Source organism: Ursus arctos, unplaced genomic scaffold (assembly GCF_023065955.2).
Source record: "Ursus arctos isolate Adak ecotype North America unplaced genomic scaffold, UrsArc2.0 scaffold_7, whole genome shotgun sequence".
Classification (NCBI taxonomy): Eukaryota; Metazoa; Chordata; class Mammalia; order Carnivora; family Ursidae; genus Ursus; species Ursus arctos.
Genome location: NW_026623089.1, coordinates 57,741,299 through 57,765,563, shown reverse-complemented (window position 1 = coordinate 57,765,563; position 24,265 = coordinate 57,741,299). Strand labels below are relative to the sequence as shown.

The 24,265-nt window shown below is 35.8% G+C and overlaps 1 protein-coding gene across 9 annotated transcripts in view; it reads right to left on the bottom strand.

Annotated features, from left to right (window-relative positions):
• Positions 1–24,265, bottom strand: part of CTNNA3 (catenin alpha 3) — a 1,640,794-nt gene that overhangs the window by 54,596 nt on the left and 1,561,933 nt on the right. For all 9 annotated transcript variants that reach the window (XM_026504310.4, XM_048218672.2, XM_048218673.2 and 6 more), the window contains 2 exons: positions 23,093–23,198; positions 13,021–13,155 (listed from right to left, as the gene is read on the bottom strand). In XM_026504310.4, coding sequence (XP_026360095.1) covers positions 13,021–13,155; positions 23,093–23,198 — 241 coding nt within the window. The remainder of the gene's footprint in view (positions 1–13,020; positions 13,156–23,092; positions 23,199–24,265) is intronic.

Genomic DNA, 24,265 nt, shown 5'->3' with positions numbered 1-24,265 from the left:
TGTAGCATTGTACAAAGCATAAAATAATATATATGAATGTGTCAGTAAGAGTGGAGCAATCACCAAATTAAGCAAATTGTCCTATCACCTCTCTTCCATCCACAAAGAAATGACAATAAAGGACAAAATGATGTTATCATTTGTCTCTTGAGGAGGTATCTACAAAGAGCCTGAGAGGAATTTTTGCATGTGGTTTACTGACAGGCTGTTCTCCGGAGAAGGACAGGGAAGTAAGACGCATAGGATGGGTGAAGGTACAGTTAAATAACATCATTAGTCTCAGCCAAAGATCAGCTATGGCCTTATCTCTTATCTTTACTAATCAAAAGAGGAAAATGTGGATTGCATTGATTCTGCTAGGGAAAACACACACACCCCCCATAAACACACCCTCACAGGAAGCTTTACCTTGTGAATATAACTAGTAATACTTTATAATCTGCAAAAACACAAATTCAGCATGACCCATGGACTGAAATGACTACTTTTGCAAATGACATCCACACTGTGTTGAGCCTTTTCTTCACATCTGCTTTCAGTTCTGCCTTTATCAACACCTTTGGATAAAGGCAATTTAACACCAGCACTTTTGCTGTCCTAGGATCTTTAGCTCCTTGATTTAGGCTTCTCTCCCCTTTTCTTCTCTGATTTTCACCCTGTCTTCCAACTGAACTCATGAACATCAGGATGTTTGTATTCAGCTCTGCTCTTTTCCTTCAGCTGTACTTTCCCTGATGGGGAATTTGACACCATCCTATAGATGCCAAATACATCTTGCTCACTTTCATGTCCCGTCTTTCCTCTTCTATGAAGTTCTGTGATTCAGGTTGTCCAGCACACAATAGAATTAATTAATCCCCTTTCTTCTTTTCTAAGGATTGAAAACAATTAAACCAATTCTTTTATCTAAAACAGAAAAAGTTTTTTTCCATTGTTTTAAATTATTCAAATATTTCCTTTTTAAAAATGGAACTATTTGACATGCAAATAAGAGTATGGAGATTGTTAGGAGTAAATTTAATGGTAGAGAGTCTCACATCACATTTATATTTTTCTTCCTTTCTGATCTCCATTTCTTTCCTTCTCAACCAACCTTTATGTTTGTGCACACACAAGTGTGTGTGTGCATGCCGCATCCAGATATTTCGTCCTTTCCATCTCTTAATTGCACAAAGAGGATCTAATTTCACAAAACAGGTCACTGCTATTGGGTGAGAGGTACCACAGCAGCCTCAGTAAAGCCATATCAAATCGATCCTATGATTGTGGACAATATACCATTTTGATATACGTCTCACTTTCCTCTGGACCTAAAATTAATAGGAACCCCCAAAGCATCTGATCTCATTCTCACTAATGCATATCATTTAAACAAAATTCTAGAAGACCCTTTAAAACAAATCAAAACACAACAACTTGCTATGTCATGTTATAATTTGCCAGTTGGCGCTTAAAGGACAATTTTGGAGAGGAACTAGAAAAGAAAAGGGACAGCAAAGATCAAGGATTCCAGACAAAATGGTGCAACAGGAATCTAATATCTGATATTCTGATATCATTATTCAGAAACTTTGAAATCTATTGAAGACTTGCAACTTCCAGAGAAAAGCTTGGGAAGTACCTTTTGGTTCATATCTGTCAATTTCAGCTCTTAGCTCAAGGGCAGCTATCCATCTCCCACCCTTCAGCCACTTGGCAGGCAGCCATGCATTTGTTCCTGGAGCAACTTGTAAAAGCCAGGGTAGGGAAAAAGAACCCTGTCCTCCAGATATCAGGAATCTGTGCTGTGTTCACTGATTGCTGCTTCTCATCATGGAAGTGCTGATAAAGAGGCAGTGGTCACTGTTATGGCACACACACACCCCCCCCATTTTTGCAAGTCCTTCTTATTCTGTCTAAAGTGACTTCCAGGTCTGACACCTTTATTTGCCCCCTCATCTTTCTCTTTCTTTCTATCTCTATTTTTTCTCTTTTTAAAAGCCAGACATCAAAAAATTAGGACATTCAAAAGCAACCACATATACAGGAAAAATTAGAAAGTCACTGAATATGCCCAGTAGAAGACACAGGCTCAAAAAAGACCTGAAAATATTTTTAGTTTTCTTTCCAGGCTGATCCTTGGCACAGGGATAGCCTATAATAATTAAAAAGCAAAACAACCCCCTGCACACACACACACACACACACACACACACAACAAAACAAAAGCAAGCAAATAAACAAACCAGCAAATTTCGGGGAAGGAGGAGACTCTGATTTCCAGAGTTACCAGTTGGTTAGATTCAAATGACCAGTTTCCAACAAAAAAGTAAACCATACAAAGAAACAGAAAGTATGTTCCATTCAAAGGATATATATATATATATATATATATATATATATATATATATAATCTCAACAGAAATTATCCCTGGGAAAGGCAGAATGGCAGATCTACTAGACAAAGATTTTAAAAAACTGTTTTAAAGATGCTCAAAGAATTTAAGGAAGATATGAAGAGAGTTAAGAAAATGAGGTATGAACAAATTGGAAATATCAATAAAGAGATAGAAAACCTAAAAAGAAATCAAAAAGAAATTTTGGAGTTGAAATTACAAAAACTAAAATGAATAATTCACTAGAAAGATTAAAAAGTCAATTTGATCAGAGAGAAGAATCAGTGGACTTGAAGATAAGACAGAAAAAGGAACAAGTCTGAGGAATAGGCAGAAAAATGAACAGAACCTGAAGGACTTGTGGGATATCATCAAACCTACCAACATATCCAATGTGAGAGTCCCCAAAAAAAGAGAGACATTGGGGCAGAAAGAAAATTGAAGAAATAATGGCTGAAAACTTCCTAAATTTGATGAAAACCCTGAATATGAACATCCAAGAAGCTTAATGAACTCCATGTAGGATGAACTCAAAAAGACTCAAACCAAGACACATTATAATCAAACTGTTGAAAGCCAAAGACAAAAAGAATTTTGAAGTCAACAAGAAGGAAGTGACTTGTCACTTAACAAGGGATCCTCAAGGGTGCCTGGGTGGCTCAGTTGTTAAGTGTCTGCCTTTGGCCCAGGGCGTGATCCCAGGGTCCTGGGATCGAGCCCCTCATTGGGCTTCCTGCTCCGCTGGGAGCCTTCTTCTTCCTCTCCCACTCCCCCTGCTTGTGTTTCCTCTCTCGCTGGCTGTCTCTCTCTCTGTCAAATAAATCAATAAAAAATCTTTAAAAAAAACAAAAACAAAAAAACAAGGGCTCCTCAATAAGTAATCAGCAGCTTTCTCATCAGAAGTTTAGAAGGCCAGAGTGAGGTGATATATTCAAGATGCTAAAAGCAAAACTGTCCATCGAGAACACTACACCCAGCAAAACTGTCCTTCAAAAGTGAATGAGAAATTAAGATTTCCAGATAAACAAAAGCTGAGAGAGTTCATTGCCACTATTTCACTGCCCTGAAATAAATGCTAAAGGGAGTCCTATAGGTTGAAATGAGAAGACACCAGACAGTAACTCAAAATTGTAGGAAGAAATAAAGATCTCAGTAAAGGTAAATACACAAATTACAAAAGCTAGTGTTATTGTAACAGTGGTGTGTAACTCCACATTTTGTTTCTATATGATTTAAGGGGCTAATACATTAAAAAAAAAACAATTTTTAATCTAAAAAACAATGATTAATGTAATTTTGTTTTTAACTCCACATTTTGTATTCTACATAATTTTAGATACCAATGTATTAAAAATTTTATTCATTTATGTTTTTTGGACACACAATGTATGAAGATGAATTTTGTGACCCTGACAACTGAAAGGGGTGGAGGATAGAGTTGTGAAAGGAACAGAATTTTTGAATGTTATTGAAGTTAAGCTAGCACAAATTTAAGTTAGAATGTTCTAACTTTAGGATGTTAAATGTACTCCCCATGGTATTCACAAAGAGAATAGCTGAAGAATATACACAAAAGGAAATGAGAAAGAAATATACACATTCACTATAAAGAATACAATCATAAATTATGAATTGAAAGGAACCATGGAGCTCATTTAATCCTGAACCTTAGTTTTATAAATAGATGAAAAAATAGACTCAAAAAATTGATGTCTAGATTATAACATGGGTCTTCTAATTTGGAGTCCAGTAGTTTTCCTATTACCTCATGTTTGTTTCTCATGTTGAAGATTCTTTAGCTAAAGAATCTGTTCTGGTCAGGCTTTCTTAAGAATCTGGGCTCATGGGGTGTCTGGGCGGCTCAGTTGGTTAAATGTCTGCTTTCAGCTCAGGTCATGATCTCAGGGTCCAGGGATCCAGCCCCATATCTGGCCCCCTGATCCACAGGGAATCTGCTTCTTCCTCTGCCTCTTCCCTTCTCCCTGCTCATGATTGATTGCTCTCTCTCTCTCAAATAAATAAATAAATAAATCTTAAAAAAAAATCTGGGCTCATTAAATCACCATTATCATCAGTTACTACTGTGTTCTGATCAGTGCTTTCTTGTATCTTTCAATTAAAACTATTCCTTATCTGTTGATATCTGTAGCAACCATCTTGGCTCAGTGCACGAATTCTACCTCCTGTCATTTTGTCACTAAACTCACTTGAAGGCCATTGGGCTTACTTTCAGTAGCAATAAAGTGAAGAACATGAGAGTTAGATTCTGGTCCTGGCTTTGCCATTAGATATCTTCATGAACTAGGGCAAGTCACTGAAAGTCCCTGACTTAATGGGGCTCCTGGGTGGCTCAGTTGGTTAAGCATCTGCCTCTTAATTTCGGATCAGGTCATCAAATCAGGGTCCTGAGACTGAGCCCTGGGACAGGCTCTGTGCTCCGTGGGAAATCTGTTTGAGTATTTCTCTCCCTCTCCCTTTGCCCCTACCACCTCTTGCATGCACCCTCTCTAAAAAAAAAAAAAAAAAGAAAGAAAGAAAGAAAGAAAAAGAAAGAAAGTCCCTCACTTATTTGTTTATAAAGTTACTTCGAATTAGATATAACTTGAACAGATTATTTCCAAGTTTCCTTCACTGGCTATTACACCTTGGAAATAATCTAATCACATTCTAATATTTCACAAAAAGATCTAATTCCTCATGACATCAGATTACCTAGACACCAAGAGAATTTCTTAGTCTACTTCACTACAAGGCAATATAAAAGAAAATAATATCCCCGTAATTTTGCTTGTTTTTAGAATATATTCTTTAAACTACTAAGGTTTATTGTGCCACTTGCCTCCTACCTAGCATTAATAAAACAAACAAAAAACACTCCAGAGAATTAAATTTATTGGCAAAGTGTCTTCTTCCTTCTTTTTACTTTTTCTCCGTGTCCTTTTCTCCATTCTTCTCCCCTTCATTTCTTGCATCTCTCCCCAATCCATTATATGTATTTCCCAGAACTTTTTTAAATCTCTAAATACTTCAGTTAATTTTCCAAGTCTTCTTCTACTTTCCCCAATTTTCTTGATGACTACCAATGACTGCAGTAGGTTGGGAAAGCTCATTAACTAACTCCCTTAATGTCTTAACGTGGTAAGCACATTAACCTACTAAGTCATTCTGTATATACTCGATTGCCTGAGTTCTGTAGGCCCTGGTGGCTCTTTTGGTCAATAGCTGTATTGTTGCTTTTCTCTATCATTCCTAATTGAATTCACACTGCCCCTTGATTTCTGCTACAGCTGAATTACAGTCACTTGGCAAACTTTCAATCTTGCTGATCTTTCCCCCCTGACTGATTAGTTTTATTTATTTATCCAATTTTTAAAATTGTGTCTTTGGCACACCTGCCTCAGGGTAAGAGAGCACAATTAAACACATTAAAGGAAACACACAAAATGTGGCCATTACATAATTAACCAGTTTTAAGTAGCATAAAAAATTGTTGTCCTAAAAGCATAACATTTGGGGAAAGGGTAGTTTTTAGAGTTTAAAACCATTTTAATTTTTGATTTTTTCTCCTGAATTTTATTTTCAATATATATAATCTAGAATATAAAAGTATGTATTTCTTTATGGCGAGACTCCTTTCACAAAGTACAACAGCTTCCCCACTTGGCAACATGCATAAGCACACTAGAGGAACAACTGATGGAAAATTTATGGGACTGACCTTAGGTAACCCAGGTACATTTTAATCTTCTTAGAGTTATATATTTGCGGTATTACTAAATTAGTACATTAATAAATCAGGGTGGTTATAGAAACTAATCTGCAACAGCATATTTAATTATACAGTTTTGTCATGATTTGCTATCATTTTTTAAATTAAATTAAATTTTTATATACTCCCTATTCTTTGAGAGGATAGCCATTGAAGGCTACGTTGGTTTCATTTTCTTGTGATTGAAAGAACCTGAACCTGGGTCAGGTTCCATAATCCAGGCAGTGTTCTGGAGCTCAGCTCTGGCAGAACAATGTCTAGCACACGGTATCTCTGATTACTATCTCAAATCACTGCGGTTAATTTATTTTCTCTTCCAAGCAATACTGAAAAGTGTTTAAAGATATGAACATCTTTACTATTTTCTTTTGTTAAAATAAAACTGTGGGTAGAGCACTCAAATCAGTTTTAAAAGAAAACTACTCCTCCCATTTTACCAAAATATGGGATCCATCAACAAGAAGTTCTTCCCATTCCACTGCGTCTGAATGTGTTTATATCTGCATTACTCTTTATCCCTCAGGAGAAGAGTTCTTTCTTTCCAAATCTAGTCTTTCTACCTGTTTTCCTAATTCTATTCACTCTTCCTTGCTTAAGATTTTATTCTACCTATCATGGTCTTAATTTTTTATAGATCCGTTCTTTCTGGCTTCTTCTTACTCTTTAACTAAACATTTGCTCAATTACTTCCATTTTTTAAAAGTACATAAATAAAAATGTCAGCCAGAAGAAGAAGAGGAAGAGGAAGAGGAAGAAAAGAAGAAGAAGAAGAAGAAGAAGAAGAAGAAGAAGAAGAAGAAGAAGAGGAGGAGGAGGAGGAGGAGGAGGAGGAGGAGGAGGAGGAGGAGGAGGAGGAGGAGGAGGAAAGAAGAAGGGGGGTAGGAGAGAGCGAGTAGGAAGAAGGTGCTTCCAGCAATTCCATCTGCCCCTCAAGTCTCTCTCCCTCCCTCCCACCCTCCTTCCCTTCCTCCCCCCAGATCTCTCTCTCACTCTCTCCCCTTCCTTTCAACTACAAACTACTGGAAAATTTATTCTTTGCTTTTTTTTTTTTTTCTGTCACTGCATATTCAGTATTTGGCCCACTATGACCTAATTTTTGCGTTTACCATGTTACCAATACTGCTTTGGAAAAGATATAAAGCCACTATCAGTGCAAAATCCAATATACATAGTAAGGTTCAGTCAACCTGAATTTTCTGCATTATTTATAATCTTGGCTACTATATCTTCAATCATTCAACATTATTCAAGGATCTTATAGTCTAGAGGAGAATATATATCAAAAAGCAGATAATTATAATGAATGTGAGTACTGCTATGATTTTTGTAAATGTAGAAGGATATCATAGAAATTGATAGTTGCCACCCAATATCCATTCTCTCTTTACAAAGAACCAAAACTCTGATTTAATTAGGGGAAATCAATGTGTCCAGATTAAAACACATACAAATAGACAAATTATATATTTGCAGCATCTCTTGCAGTTACATATAGCCAGATGATTAAATTCCGGCCAATGATACGTAGGTGAAAGCATCTGAAGGGGACTTAAAAATGTAAGGAATGTTCGCCTCTGCTCCTCTTCATTCTTACTGTCTGGAATATAAAAGCCACAGCTAGAGCTAGAATAGCCATATTTTGACCTTGATACAAATGAAAGCCAGAAGCCAAGAAGAATAAAGCAGGAAGACTAAAGTGCCTGCTTCCCTGATAACTTTGCAAAGCTTCCATAACAGTTCTGGATTGCCCGTTCTCAGACTGTTTTTATGGAGAAAGTAAACTCCCAGTTTGTTTAAACTGTCACAGTCAAGTCTCTGTATTTGACAGAAACACATTAGAATCATTGGGTGTAAGAAAAAAGAAAGAAAGAAAGGGAAAGAAAGAGGGAAAGAGAGAGAGGGAAGGAGGGAGGGAGGAAGGAAGGGAGGAAGGGAAACTGATCCTGTATCTCTGTCTCAGCTACTTTTTTTTTTTTCTTATTCAACATACTTTTACTGGATTGGTTCCATCTATTTCTCTTTCATTCCTCTCTCCTGAGTTCCAGAATCCTGGAACTCTTCTTTGAATGCCACTTAGTCACTTAAATTCAACAAGTAAAACCCAAATGAGGTGCCTTATCTTCCTAATCTGATCTTCCATATATATATATATATATATATATATATATATATATATATATATATATATATATATATCTATCTTTTGGTTAGTGATTCCGGTTTTGACTAAGTAAGCTACCAAACCTCAAAAACTTGGAGGTAAGTCTTAATTCTTCCTTCTTCTTCACTCTTATCCTTCAATAGATTGACTCTAATCAACTTCTACTTCAGAGTTTTGCTTGCAGGGATCCACTCCTCTCCATTCTCACCAAAATTGCCTTAATCCAAGAGAGTCTTTCTTCCTTCTTTTTCTTTTTCTCTCCCTTTCTTTCTTTCTTTCTTTCTTTCTTTCTTTCTTTCTTTCTTTCTTTCTTTCTTTCTTTCCTTTCTTTTTCAGGAATTAGTTTTATTAGTGCAACGACATGGCATAAAGCACTACGCCATTTGACAGGACATCCTCTTGCAGGTGAGCACCAGCGTGCAGTTAGCTAGCTTCCCCAATAATTCTTATTACCAACAGCTGCTTAATCTCATCCTAAAGTAAAGCATTCTTTCTACCACATGCTGAACACTCACTTCAGCTAATCATAGGCTTTTCTAAATGGACCTCCTTCTTCTGGCCGGAAGGACAGTTCATCTGGAAACCTATAAATGTGGTTTGAGAGTGACCAAAACGCTGGTCACACATCTGCCCAGAAGCCATGGTACCAGATTTCCTGACCAGCCACGCGCGGACCAACCCCACATCTGTCCCACAGAGCATTCCTGGAAAGACCCTGCACTCAAAACAAACCCCCACACTACCCAGGGAGGGGAACTGCTTCAGGATGGAGAGGCTAAAAGAAATGGAACCTAAACTCTTCATCAGAAGTGTCCAGGGTGGCCTTGGCTCGGCCTGCAGGCCTTTCGGCTCTTTCTGGTGGCCTCCTGCACAGGCTGCCCCTGCGCTATGCAGGCTGCAGTTCTGAGAACCCACAGGCTTTGCGCCGGCTCGGCTTCCCTCTGATTCCTGCAGTCCGCAACCAAGGAGCGCATCAGCTGCCTCTTCCCCCTGGGCCATGGGTTCTTTCTCGGCGCAGGGTTGGGATTGCCTGCACTTTCTGTTTCGGGCTGGGTCTCCGCATCTCGAAGCCCAGGTCCAGCTATTCCGCGCGCACCACGCCAGTTCCCCGGGGCCACCTGGGCCACCTGAGCCTCCGCGCTTAGGGGTGCACCCTCCAAGGCCCGTTGTTCGGAGGCCTCCCTGCCTCCTTTGGGCACAGAGGCCCTGCTCCGGGTTTTCTTCTTTTGCTTCTTGGGGGCTGCATTGGTTTTATTCTCTTGGACTATTTTTTAAAAAATCATTCCTAAATACTCCTCTATCCTCCAGTCCCTTGTCTTTCCCTATCACCACCCTGTCAAAAAGAGTTAATTTCCAAATACCTAGATCTGCTTGTGTCCATCTTGAACTTAAAAATTTTCAATTACTCTCAGTCGCCTACAGGGTAAAGTTAAAGTGTTACAAATGACCCTTTCTTTTTTTTTGTTTTAACCCCCCCCTTTTTTTTTAAAGATTTTATTTATTTATACAACAGAGATAGAGACAGCCAGCGAGAGAGGGAACACAAGCAGGGGGAGTGGGAGAGGAAGAAGCAGGGTCATACTGGAGGAGCCTGATGTGGGGCTCGATCCCATCACGCCGGGATCACGCGCTGAGCCGAAGGCAGACGCTTAACCGCTGTGCCACCCAGGTGCCCCACAAATGACCCTTTCTAAACAGCCCCTATTTCTTGGCAGCTTCTCTTCCCTTCTCTTCTCCCTCCCCCAATCCAACAGTACACCAACAGTACCAAGGACAATTATTTCCAATCACATCTGACTGCTTGCTATTTCCTTGAAATTCCTTCTCTTTCCCCATTTCTATTGCTTTATTTCAGTTGTGCCATCTTCCTTGAATCCTTTTCCTCTCCTTCGTCATGAGTATACATTTGTTTTTTACTTATTAATCGAGGCCTAAATTAGAGTCAGATCAGTCATGGAGCTTTCTCCTGCCCACCTGCCACATCAGTGCAGTTAATTACCCCCTTACCTCTTACTATGCTTTTGTGCATACCACTACGACACAGGTGATTACATTGTTTTAGAGTCATTTGTGAATATTTGCATATATTTTATGTATTAATTTTACACGTACTCGATCATCTCAAAGGAGACATCCTGTATTCATCTTTGCATCCCCAGATGCTCTGTAACACATGACCCAGCGATGCTCAAAACAGTTGCGGTTTTGGGCTAACTACACTTCAGCTTCCTTCTAAATAAAACATGTTACTTCAGAACAAGAGCTCGCAGACAGACATAAGAATGACTAGAAAGTAATTTTAATTAAATGCTCTGTTATGAGAATGATCTTCAAATTCTTTTATGCTATGAATTCATCTTTTCCTAAACCCTAACACCCCAGACACAGAAAGCACTCTCCCTACTTCTTTTTAATCAAATATATTTTCCACAAGTAATGTTTCATGAACCCGATTTTGAAATGCAAACTTTACTTAGTGAGCTTTGGATAATCTATAGTTTTGAATAACACATTTCTGCAATTTTTAATGAGTTGCCCCGCTTTAGAATCAGGCTTGTTACTTTTCAAAAGACCTCAGAGAAAACGGATGACTTAGATTAGAGCTTCTTCTCAATTTAAAAAGGAAAGATGAGAAGACAAGGACTCAGGGTCACTGAGAGATTAAAGCAAGAGTTCTTTGGCACATGTAAATGAATGTATTTAAAAAGCTTTTCAGGATCTACCTGCAAGCAGATGGCTGTAAGGTATATAAAAGGGGGCATGAAATGTTCCCTTTATTCAGATTTATCTTTTCTAAAGGGAAATTGTGGGGAAAATGATGACAAAATAGTTTTGGATTTGCAGTGCTATTCCTTATTTTATATAATGACTCAGCTTTTAAATTGTAAATCATGGCTTATAAACTTGTGCCTAATCTATCTGAAAATATGGGTAAATTCATGAATTTGAATCATCATACCAAACAGGAAATACAAATTTGTACATCTGGAGGAAATTATATTTTGGAAGAACAATTAACAGTAACATATTTAAACATAATATTTTTTGTGAAAGTTTAGCTTCAACAACTTGCAAAAGTAGTAAATAATGGGAAAATAAAATTCATATGGATTTAAGCTTTATGAATGATAGTGAATGTGTGACTGTGTGAAATAGACAAATGTAAACAGAAGACAGACTTAGGTCTACAAATAAATAATCTTTTACATATTTTAAAGTAGTATAATGTTAAATGAGAAAATGAAGACTGAATTCTAATAATTCAAAGTCAGGATACACTATTTCAAAGTGTGTATAAATGTATACACAGGCTGTGTGCATATACCCATTTATATGCATGTATGTATTCATACACCCACGCAGATTTCTGTGTATAAAGCTCGTGACTACATAAAATGCATTTTTTTTAAAGTGCCAGGGCACCAATATTGCACAGTTTGTGTTGGTTTGTGTTTCATGTTTTTGCAGAATTTTAATGTCAAGGAAGCAAAATATCTTTTATCTCTAATACTTATTACACATCATTTCCACATTATTTACTTTCGACCAGTGCTCTTCAGTTTCATCATAGATTCAAGTTTGTCCACGTGAATAGCAAAGACATAAGCCTCTGAAGGTAAACCCCAGTTCTGAAATTTACCATTATGACATTGGGGAATTTTTCAACTTCTTTGAATGTCATTTTTTTCCAATATTAATGAAAATAAAATAAGCAAATAAACAATCTCTCTGGCATGCTATTGTGAGGATCAAACAAAATAAAATACAGACAAGAGCTAGACTGTCAATAGAATTAGGTCCTGGCCTTCTACTCTTGATGGTAAGTAACCTTCTGCTTTTGTTTTTGCAATCACGTTCTTTTAAAGCATGTTAGTTCACTGACGGAAAGTCCAATGTCAGGCTATAGAAGTCCTAGAAATTACAAATTTATAAGTATGCTGTTATCATTTGTCCTCATGAATATAAGTTCCTAGAATGTTCATGATGTTTCACTTTAACTTAAATTTATAATCTTGGTCCATGTCCTTCTCAAAGTCACTGATAACTGAATCCAATATAGATATCAAATATTATTTTATTACTATACCCGCTCTAGAGGAATGATCTACTGTTATTAAAAGATGAGTAGAAAAGCTAGACATTATTTCTATCATGATCATTTTATAGTGGTTTGAAACTCAGGGTCACCAAAGGATTTATGAAAGTTTTTCCAGACCATCTATGTTCTATCATACTCCACTTCTACAATTACATATAGAAATAACACTTTTCAAGGCCTGAATTTCTATGTTATAGAAAAGGATAATGGGAAAATGAATATCAATTACTAGTAATAAAGGCATTTTTTTCATTGATTTGCAAATCCATATGCATTTATTTTATAAAAATTATAGGATTCAATTCAGAGTTCCACATGTCCCCCTTCTGAAGTCAGAAAACCATGCTCTAAATTAATATCTATATTTCTTATCCAAGTGGCTTGCAAATCCTGATTCATTCTAAAATCTGTGGCATAAATAAAGACAAGTTTTACTGACATAGCATTTCTTTAGCTCGATTCCTTGCTAATTTAATTTCATGCAATTTAATACACTCCAGTTGAGTTTATTCTAACCTACATGGACCTAAAAGATTTGGTGAGGTGAAGAGGGGTGTCACTGCTTTGTTTCAAGCATCTTCTACATGTGATGATATAAATGGTGGGCAGTACTCACAGCAGACATGATGAGCTCTCCTCCCAGGTTCTGGATCTCAGCTTTAACTTGACTACAGATTTTCAGTTGGTGAGAGTAAAATTTAATCTGTTCCAGATAGGCCAACAAATCTTGTTTGCATGATGGATCTGGACACTAAAAGATAAAAGTGAAAATAGCAAAATAACTAATAAGTAGATCAGAGTGCTTTAACACTAACATTGGAGGTACCTTAAAAGGGAGCAACTTTATTGTCACGAAGCCCCATTTCTCGGCCCAAGCCCACATAGATTCTGATATGCCTGCCTCCACAATTCAAAGAGTTTATTCATGTTTCAACCTTAATTACTTCAGTATAGATGATAGAAATAGTAAAGGAATTTTCAGACATGAAAGGGTATATAAAATAATTGCCTTTAATTTATGAAAAGGTTAGAAATCTTCAGATTGCATTTTTAGGTAAATCTAAATAAATATTTTAAATGCCATTATTTCCTTCACTTAGAGTTGCTATTAGAGTATTTCTTGGGACTCATAGATCTGCATTGTCTGCTCTTTCTTATTTATCTGGGCATAAAAAAACATCAGCAACAAATCATACATTATCTTCTATTACTTTCAGCATTACACATCCTTAGCTATTACAGACAAAATAAATCATTTGCACCTTAGATAACAGCCATGGATCTACATGGAGACGAGAAATAACAACATACATGTTTTAGAGATGTAGTAAACTTCTTTACCAAAAATAGTCTCCTACACTATAATGTCATCTGCAAGGAACTTCTTGGAGAACAGCTCTGAGCTTCAACATAACACGGTAAGTATCTGTGGTTAGGGTTAACTGTGTTTTTCTTCTATGCAATTGTAATAGAGTTTTTTTTTAATCCCTGATAACTTACTTGCACTTTAAATATATTTTCATAAGGATGTGAAAATATGGACAATAATTTATATGCAAAGATATTAATTACAGCATTATTTATAATAGCAATATTTGAAAATAACTTAAATGTCCAAAAATAGTGGAAAGATTAAGTTAGAATGCATATCTAGATAATGTGATATTAGTCTCAAGAAAATATGTTCAAAGGAGGTGGGAAAATAGTTTTAGAAAGTGGAAAAAACAGTATTTGAAACTTTCATGCTATCTTAATCAAATTGCTAAACAATATGTGGTTGTGTTTGTGTTTACAACATACTGGGAAATATACGAAAGAAGCATGATACAATCAGTAATTTTCATTTTCTTCCTATTTTACATTTCTTAAAATAGATACATATAATTTCCATAATTATAAAAATGTTGTTGTCAAAAAAGCTTTAATTCTAAATGTAAATCGAGAAGGCAGTGACAGACTGGGGCGCCTGGGTGGCTCAGCTGGTTAAACATCTGAACTCCTGATTTCAGCTCAGGTCATGATCTCGGGGTGCTGAGACTGAGCCCCATGTCCAGCTCCTTGTTCAGCAGGAAGTCTACTGAAGATTCTCCCTCTCCCTCTGCCCCTCCCCCACTAAAATCAACAAATAAATCTAAAAAAAAAAAAAAAAAAGGAAAGCATGATGAAAGACCAAAAAACATTCTATTTCTTTCTTCTGTTACCTAGTAATTCATAAATTGGAGTGTTATTGGAAAATTCCTGAGAATCTTATTCTCTCTCATGTTTGCTAAATAGACTAGTCTACATAGCTATAGAATGTGTAGACAAGATGAGAACATACTACCCCTGAGTCAAAGTTAATCAGAAAAGGTAGCAAAGAAATTAATTCTGCAGAAATACTATCAGAGCCTGGATGTATAAATGAATAGACAGGTACATGTAACCAGTCAGACAGACAATCAGCCAAGAAGATAGTGAGGCCTTGACATTGAGGATGTTTCTCAAATTTTAAACAAGGAAGTAAGGGTAATCCCCCAAATCTCAAGAGGATTAAACTGTAACTAAGAAGAAGGAGAAGGAAGAAAAGAAAGAGAAAGAGAAAGAAACAGAGGAAGAGAGGAAGAAGGAGGAAGAGGAAAAAAGGAAAGGATTTCCCCTAATTTATAGATGAGAAACAGAAATTTTGAAAGCATAATAATTTCTTCAGGATTGAAGAGCGTATGTTAGAGCCAGATTCTGAACCCATATCTATTTGCTTTTAAATCTATTTTATTTTAAATCACTACCTTAAGAGAATTTGATGAGTGTTTTTCGAAATCACAGAATACCGTGAGCCGCGGAGTTTCATGGAAATAGAGAATTCATGGGAATAGAGAATTCATGGGAACAGAGACTTCATGGGAACACTGTCTCCAGCACTGTTCTGAAGTAGAGTACTTAGATTTTTTCAAAGACCGAAAACTAGTTATTTAGAATTACTTATAATGATGAAACGTAAGGCATCTCATTGTTTTGTCATGACAGGAAGTTGATCGTTACTAAGTACTTCCTATGGGCCAGGCACTGTGCATGTCCTTTGTGTGAATAATTCTAAATTAGTATTCTACCATGCCATTTTACTTGGGTTTATATTGTTATTTTACACATTTGCAAACTGAGTCTAGATAAAGTATATGATTTGTCTAGAGATTTGAATTTACTTTTCTCTGTTTCATTCACTGTACAATGATGTCTTCTATAGAATATTTATTCAAAATGCCATTTTCTTTGTCCTTGCTGAGTAATGGTCATAGCTATTCTTTGTTCTATGGATGGACTCAATGATAATCCCTGACACAGATAGTGTTTTATCTGTCATATACTCTTCTAGCTGCATTACCTATATTAACTCTTTTACTAATCACCAAGTCCAGGAGGTAGGTCCTACCATTATTTAGCAAAGGAAGAAACTGAAACAACAGAGAAGTTAACTGACTCATCCAATTAATAAATGGTAGAGCTGGTGTTCAAACTCAAAGGATCTGGCTACACATCCCTACCTTCACAGTCTAGGAACAAAATCAGTCTTCCTGCCAGTTTTATATAATAAACAATAAATTGACACTCTTATTTGTAAATTTTAAGTAGGAATAGTGTGGATTTGTTCCTTAAATACCAGCACTACACATTTATGGTAAAATTGAACTTGTAAAGTAATAATTAGGTTCTTAAAGATTTATTTATTTATTCAAGAGAGAGACAGAGAGTGAGCGTGTGAGCTGGTGGGGGCAGGGGAGGGAGGGGGCAGAGGGAGAGGGAGAGAGAACCTCAAGCAGACTCCCTGCTGAGCACAGAGCCTGAGGCAGAGCTCAATCCCACCACCCTGAGATCACAAACTGAGCCAAAATCAAGAGTCGGAAACTTAACCAACTGAGCCACCCAGGCACCCCTAATAATTAGATTCTTCACCAATAACCAAAGTGGCAATTACCCAAGGTTAAGAAAAACATATAGTTTCTCTCAGGAGATTCTTCAATGCCATACTAAAATTATCCAATTCTGTTAAGGAAACAATAAGTCAAATAAGTATAAAATTTGAAATTCAACTTTTGAAATTAAAAGTTCTTTGGCCCAGATTCACCCTTTATTTTCAGAATTGATGAGAATTCTTTGTTACACCTAAAGACCATAGTCAGTTTTATAGGTGAAGTAGAAAACATGCTAATTGGTAAATTCCACACTATAAAATTTATTAAAGCCTTCTTGCCTATTGACATTTAGAAAGCCGTTCTGAGTCGATTTTGGCTGCCTAATAGATTCAGGAGAATGAATCATTACCACTTTAAGAATCCTCTTCTATTATTTGTGAAGCCCCCCTTGCAAAATCAAATATGTTCTCCCAACCTTTTATATATATATATATTTTTTTAAAGATTTTATTTATTTCTTTGACAGAGAGAGAGACAGCCAGCGAGAGAGGGAACACAAGGAGGGGAGTGAGAGAGGAAGAAGTAGGCTCCCAGTGGAGGAGCCTGATGCGGGGCTTGGTCCCAGGATCCAGGGATCACGCCCTGAGCCGAAGGCAGACGCTTAACGACTCAGCCACCCAGGTGCCCCATACGTTTTATATTTTTATAAAAGGGTGACAGAAAAAGTTTGGACCCTAAATTTTAGAACATTCATGCCCTTGACTTTTTTCCCCAATAAAATTTGCATAAAAATAACTTTTGGGGTGCCTGGGTGGCTCAGTGGGTTAAGCGTCCAACTCTTAATTTTTGGCTTAGGTCATGATCTCAGGGTCCTGGGATCAAGCCCTGTGTAGCTGTGCTCAGTGGTGAGTCGGCTTGAGAGTCTCTCCTTCTGCCTCTGCCCCTCCTCTTGCTCTCCTACACTCTCTCTCTCTCTCAAATAAATAAATAAATAAATCTTTTTTTTTGTAATTTTTATTTTGTTATATTAGTCACCATACAGTACATCCCCAGTTTTTGATGCAATGTTCCATGATTCATTACTTGCGTATAACACCCAGTGCACCATGCAATATGTGCCCTCCTTAATACCCATCACCGGCCTATCCCAATCCCCCACCCCCCTCCTGTCTGAAGCCCTCAGTTTGTTTCCCAGAGTCCACAGTCTCTCATGGTTCATTCCCCCTTCTGTTTACCCCCCTTCATTCTTCCCTTCCTTCTCCTACCGATCTTCCTATTTCTTATGTTCCATAAATAAATAAATAAATCCTAAAAAAAAAAAAAGAAAAACTTTTAAAAGAACATTGCTAGGGACTTTTAGCCAAATCAAGTGGTAGAATATTGTAACACACATTGGTTATTATTTCCCAGTTTATTAAGATAGAGATGTTGACCAGGACATCTGGTTAGCGTTTTAATGTACAGATTTTTTTTTTTTTTAAGTTTTTAAACCACCAGACACTCACTACAGGAAAGCAGATGACATGTCAGCCTAGGTGGTTTTCTCACATTAAACCAGCCTTCACTCTTCTATCAAGATGCTTGGTACAACACAGAATACATTATTTCATAATGAGAGCAAAAGTAAAAAAAACATTTATTACCTTTCAGTCTGAATTTTAAGAGTGAATTAGCAATGTGAATATTTTTAAAGATCTTCATTCCATAAGCTTTGCAATTTTTTTTGTCCATAGCGGAGTATAAACTTTATTTAAGACACATTTAAAATGACTTTGCAATTATACACAGCAGTTTAAATTCTGCTATGCTGGCAAAGTTTGTTAATAAAAAGTATTAGGTGTCATTGTGAATTTCTAGAACAGAAATTTCAAGCAATCAGTGATAGCAAAGGGCTTGAGTCGGTGACCTTTCCTTTCCCTCAAGGTTCATTTCTCCACTTCTCCTCCAGCTCAGAGACTGTCTCATTTCATCTTCCTTGGGATCATAGATTACCACCGATCCCAACTTTTTCTGCAGCTTTCATGTCTCCTTTTTCTATTCTTTAATCTTTCAACATGATGTCCCTCAGAACAAAAACCCTCCCTCTACCTTATAATTCCATCTCTCTTCCTGTTCATTACCATGAATTCTAAAAATTTTTCAATGCTGCCTCATTGACCTTCTCAGTTTTTGTTTTTGGGCATCTTCTGATTCTCACCCTCTTCTTGGACAATAGTACACACTGTTACGGCTGCAACTATCACAAAATACAAATAACTAAATCTTTCCAGCCCTGTTTTCAGAAGATACATGTGGATTTGCCCAGTCCATTATTTGTCTCATCATATCAAACTCAACACACATACTCTTCAACTATCTCATAACCCACTTTGCCTACTATAAAGCCTATTCCCCCCACCTCTATTAACCATCTCAATGAGGAATGTTTTTTCTCTCTCTCATCTGTTAAATTTAGTCAGTCACTAATTTGGGATGATTCTACCCCTTAAATCTCAGCACACTTGGGACATTTCTTCCTCTTTGCTATGCCCAATCACTGCTGCTCTTTAGCAAACTGAGGTTTCTATTACTCAGCCATAAAAAAGAATGAGCGCTTGGCATTTGCAACAACATAGATAGACCTAAAGGGTATTACGCTAAGTGAAATAAGTCAGACAGAGAAAGACAAATACCATATGATTGCCCTTATATGTGGAATCGAAAAAACCAACCAACCAACCAAACAAACAAAAGTAGAAATTGTCCCATAAACACAGAGATCAAACTGAGGGCTGCCAGAGGGAAGGGAGGTGGGGGATGGGCAAAATGAGTGAAAGGGAGTGGGAGATACTAGCTTCCAGTGATGGAATAAAAGGGAAACAAAGGCAGAGCATAGGGAATATAGTGAATGGTATTGTAATAGCATTGTATGGTGACAGATGGGAGCTATACTTGTAGTGAGCACAGCATAACAAATAGAGTTGTCAAATCACCAGTTGTACATCTGAAAATAATATAACATTGTGTGCCAATTATACTTCAAAAAAACATACAAACAGATAATATACTTTAGTATCTATCTATTCCTATTTAATTCCTGAAAAACTGCTATGCATTTATTTTTATAAAGTTTATTAATCTGAAGAACAAATCTAAGTATCTATATCTTTGCTCAAAATAAATTTCAGGTAGATAAAAGCATCAAAATACAAATGTCACCAGATGCATCTAGAAATTATATTCTTAAGGGACATGTTAGAATGATATAATAAATGCTTCAGAGGTTTCTCTTTTGCATACTTTTATTAGAGTACATTTTGACTCTCATAACATCAGCAGGGAAACAATTCAAATGAGGATAGCCACTGACAACATTCTGTTAAATATCAGTATAAATCACATTTGTCAGTATTGTGTTCATAGTTAAATGCCTTGTGTACCATTTGGCTTGTGATCCTTTATCTTGTTTTTCTAAATGCCATCCTATCTCGAGTTATCATTGGCTTTCATTATATTTAACACCAAAATTTTATTTTAATTGTGTTCAGTTATGATTAGGTGGGAGTACCCAGCAGATACTGTGGATATCTTTGCTTTGCCAAAATTACAGTGAAGGAGTAAGAAAGTCTAGTATTGTCCTCTTCTTGTGCAAAACACTTTAGCAGATATTCATTTTATTTCGGTTCCCATTCATCTCTTTCCTATTTGGGATATACAGCTTCTCTAATTAATTGAGATCTATTCTTCCTACCTTGTGAGGTGTTATTCAATTCAACTAATTTAGAGTATCTGCTTAATATAATGAATTACAGTGTAGAGTTGAGGAACAGAAAGAGATGTGTACTAAGAGGCTGAAATTTGTGATTTGTAAGAAGAGTACTCCTCCAACTTGTCATTCTCTTTATTCATGGGTAAAATGTTTAAGAATTGTGATAGCTAACAACATCCTGTCCTTTAGGAATATACTGCCTAATAGAGACAGACTTTGTACCAGAGTTCTACAGAACTTAAGCAATACGTCTTGAATGGCATATATGACCTACCGCAACATGTCAAGATACTTCTAAAGCCCAAAAGATGTTGGCTGATCGGGAAAGTGAGATCATATTAGAGTTCTGGATGTTAAAGCAGCTAGATGGGGTAAAGCCAGAGTAGTAAATTGTATTTGATTATACACAATAAACATATGTTCGAGGACGCAAGACAGGGAAGAAGGATGGAAAAAAAAAAAGAAAGAAAAAAAAAAGGAAAAAGAAAGTCCAAGTAGATAGAATTAGAAGCCTCAATTAATATAATTTCATTTCATTCTCTCTGCATATGAACTCTGAAATGTTAGAGAATGAAACTAAATTCATTTAACATTATATATAGATATAGATATCATAAGTCCATGTTGGGTGGAATTGAAAATTGATTGATGTTTGATCTTCTGACACTCTAGTAGTAAATAGACGAGAAAGAATCATAAAAATTGGTAAAAATTTTTTTTGAACTAATTAGGTTGTTCAAAATAGGAAACAGCCAATGTTCCAGCAGATAATTTCCATAATACACATCGACCCTGAAACTTGCCTTGCTTATATTATTCATTTGTATCCCACAATAAATTTTAGATATTATTTGCTGTCTAAATTCTTTTTGTTAATCTATCAAACAATATCAGAAGCACAGTCATAGATAATCTCCCCAGATGATCTTTATAATAAGAGTCAGTTTCATAATTCTCATTTTTGATTCTCCAGAACCCTATCTATTCAGAACAAAAGTAATTCATTTGAAACTACTCTCCTATATGAAGTGGAAAAAGCCAAAGAGGGTCATCTGTAAGTTTTCATTATTCAGTGACTGTTTCTTTAATCTTCTTTTAAGATGTAAAAGCTATATGGAAGCAAGACAATACTTTTACTTTCTTCCATGTGATTTGGATCAAGCTAAAAACAACAGTATAATGTAATAAAGCTACATTATAAAAGTACCTGTAGCAAGGTGAATCTGATGCCATTAAAAAAGGTCAATATAAGAAAAAAAAACTTCCAAGTGACACAATTTTTTGAACTTTGAAAACTGTGCATTGTAAAAGAAACAGAAGCACACTGACAGGATGCATTAAATATTTAAAAAGTTATCAGTACACATAAATCTGCCTAATGCGGTATGGTTTCACTTACTCTATTATTATTTGCTGTCTCTCATAAAAGTAAATGCAATAAAATTCTAAAATACAGAAAACCATGGGTGGATTTGTGTTTCAATCATTTATTCATATATTTATTCATTATATTAGGATAGAGTTTGTCTTTAACTGGAAATACTAAATACTAAAAAGATTAATAAAATGCTTATAATGCTTAAAGTAGCAAGATACTAAGAATACACATATGTATATTCAAGAAGTGTTTAAAAATGTTTGTTAGTATCCTTGTTTCTTTTCCCCTATATCTAGAAATATCTAATAATACACTTTAAAGTTGATCATATTTCAAAAAACAGAGAATAAAAAGAGTACGTAATAAGAAGCAGCCCAATAAAGTTTCCCTCAAAGTATATAAGCAAGAAATAATGTGGAATAGTTGCAAAGTCAAAAAGAAAAGTGCTTTTTTTTCCCCAAAGGGAAATAAATATATATTATGAAGGTGAATAATATAAAACCTACAATACTATATCTCAGTTTGAAACATTAAGTGAATTTTTCAATCCATTAACTAAAGAAATTGACAGATTTTTCAATTAAATTTGGGCGAAAGGTAATTAATAATGTAGCTGCTGCTCAGAAAATTTTAAGAGACATGGGAGAAATTTGAAAAATATGAGTAATGTATAGAATTGTTGAACAATTTTATTGTACACCTGAAACTGATATAATCCTGTATCTTAATTATACTTCAATTAAAAGATAAAAAATAAAATAAAATTTTAAAATAATTTAATATTAAGAAACAAAACAAAAAAGAGTACAAACTGTTGGTTGCCACAGGGAAGGGGGGGAGGGAGCTAAGAGGTACAAACTTCCAGTTATAAAATAAATAAGTCACAGGGATGAGAATTACAGCATAGGGAATATAGTCAATAATACTGTAATAACCTTGTATGGTGACAGATGGCAACTATACTTATAGTGCAAGGATTTTGTAATGTATATAATTGTTGAATCACTCTGTTGTACACCTGAAATGAATATAATATTGGATGTCAACCATACTTCAATTAAAAATGTTAAAAAAATAAAACAAAGAAAAAAAAAGGAAGGAAGCCAAGTGCTTAGAAACTGTAGCATTTGTCTCCATAAAGAATATATGCTTTCCACATTTTATATCTTCACTTAAGTATCCTATTATTATTATTTGTCTTAGAATTTTACATAGAATGCCAGAATATAATGTTAACACTAAAAACCTAACATAATAGAATTTTGGAAGATATTGATTTCTGAAGAGCAAAAATAAGAAATCTAAGGTATTAAGAAAATAAAATACTAACATTGAGTCTTAGAGCCCATGAAAGTAATTTGAGTATATTTGAAACTCAAAAAGTTGGTATTTTAAATAATTTTAATATATCTTTGAAGCTCAAAAATCTAAGGAATAATAAAGCACTAAATAATAATAATAATAATAATAATAATAATGCCCTAAGAAATAATTGAGCTTCCTTAGAATGAATCGCCCACTACTTGTGTATAAATTATGCCATAAGATTTTTAAATAATAATTTAGGAAAAAGCAATCCAATAACATACAAATCCAACTTTGTTTTACAATCAGCATTGGATGGCAGAGGGCAATTAGCACAGATTTTCATCATGTCCATTTGTAGAGAACTCACCTGGTTAGCAATCTGTCGAGCAAGGACATCCATCCTTGATCCTGATTCTGATATCATTTTAGCTGCATAGATCACGTCAGTTGTATGCTTTAGCGGTCCTTTGCCCCTTAAAGTAAAAGAATACATGTCAGTTGAAGTGGCTTATGCTAAGATACAAATGCACACGCATACGCAGACACACACACGAGATCTGCACCCCACAGTACTGGCCATTCGCTTTACATACTTCAGTTTTGGAGAGGCACCAATTAGACACCAATATTAAATGAAAAATGAAAAACAAAAGAAGTCCCATTGTGTTGAGATTCAGGAAATATTTCCAAGAAGATGGAGTCCATTTGATCCTCATTTCCCGGTATTTTTAATAGTAGATATCTCAAAGCAAAGGTATTTTCCTAATTCTAAGAAGAAACATTATATATGTATATGTATGTATATATGTATATGTATATTTACATACATATACATACATATATTTCCCTTTCTTTTTCATCACCAGGTCTACTTTTTAATCTTTCTCTTTCTAATTTTTTTTTTTTTTTTTAAGATTTTACTTATTTGAGAGAGAGAGAAAAAAAAGCACAAGTAGGGGTAGAGGCAGAGGGAGAGAGAAAGGGAGAAGCAGACTGTCCGCTGAGCAGGGAGCCTGACACAGGTCTCAATCCTAGGACCCTGAGATCATGACCTGACCTGAAGGCGGAAGCGAAAGCGACTGAGCCACCCAGGCACACCTGTAATCCTTTCTTCAACAGTCTTTCAGCTAATTGCATATTGTTTTTGCCACATTGTATCTTCTCCACAATTAATTGTAGTAACACTGAGTGTGAATCTGGAGTCACACTATCTTGGACTTGTTTCCAAAAACAGACCACTACTTCTCACTGTTTTGTATAAACTGAGCAAGATAAACAGCCACCCTGTGCCCAGTTTCCTTGGTGGTAATAGGAGCACATACCACATGGGGTCATTCTAAGGATTACATGAGCTAATGCCTAAAAAGTGTTCAGAACATGGCTTTAAAGAAAATAAGTATTCAATAATACAAGTTGTTATTGTTGTGGTTGTTACTTTAAAATAATTTTGGTTCCAAATGCCATGGAATAAAAGTTGGGTTCATTTATGGGTTTTGCAAAGTAGGTAAGAAGAAAGAAGTGCACTTCATACACTTTTGGA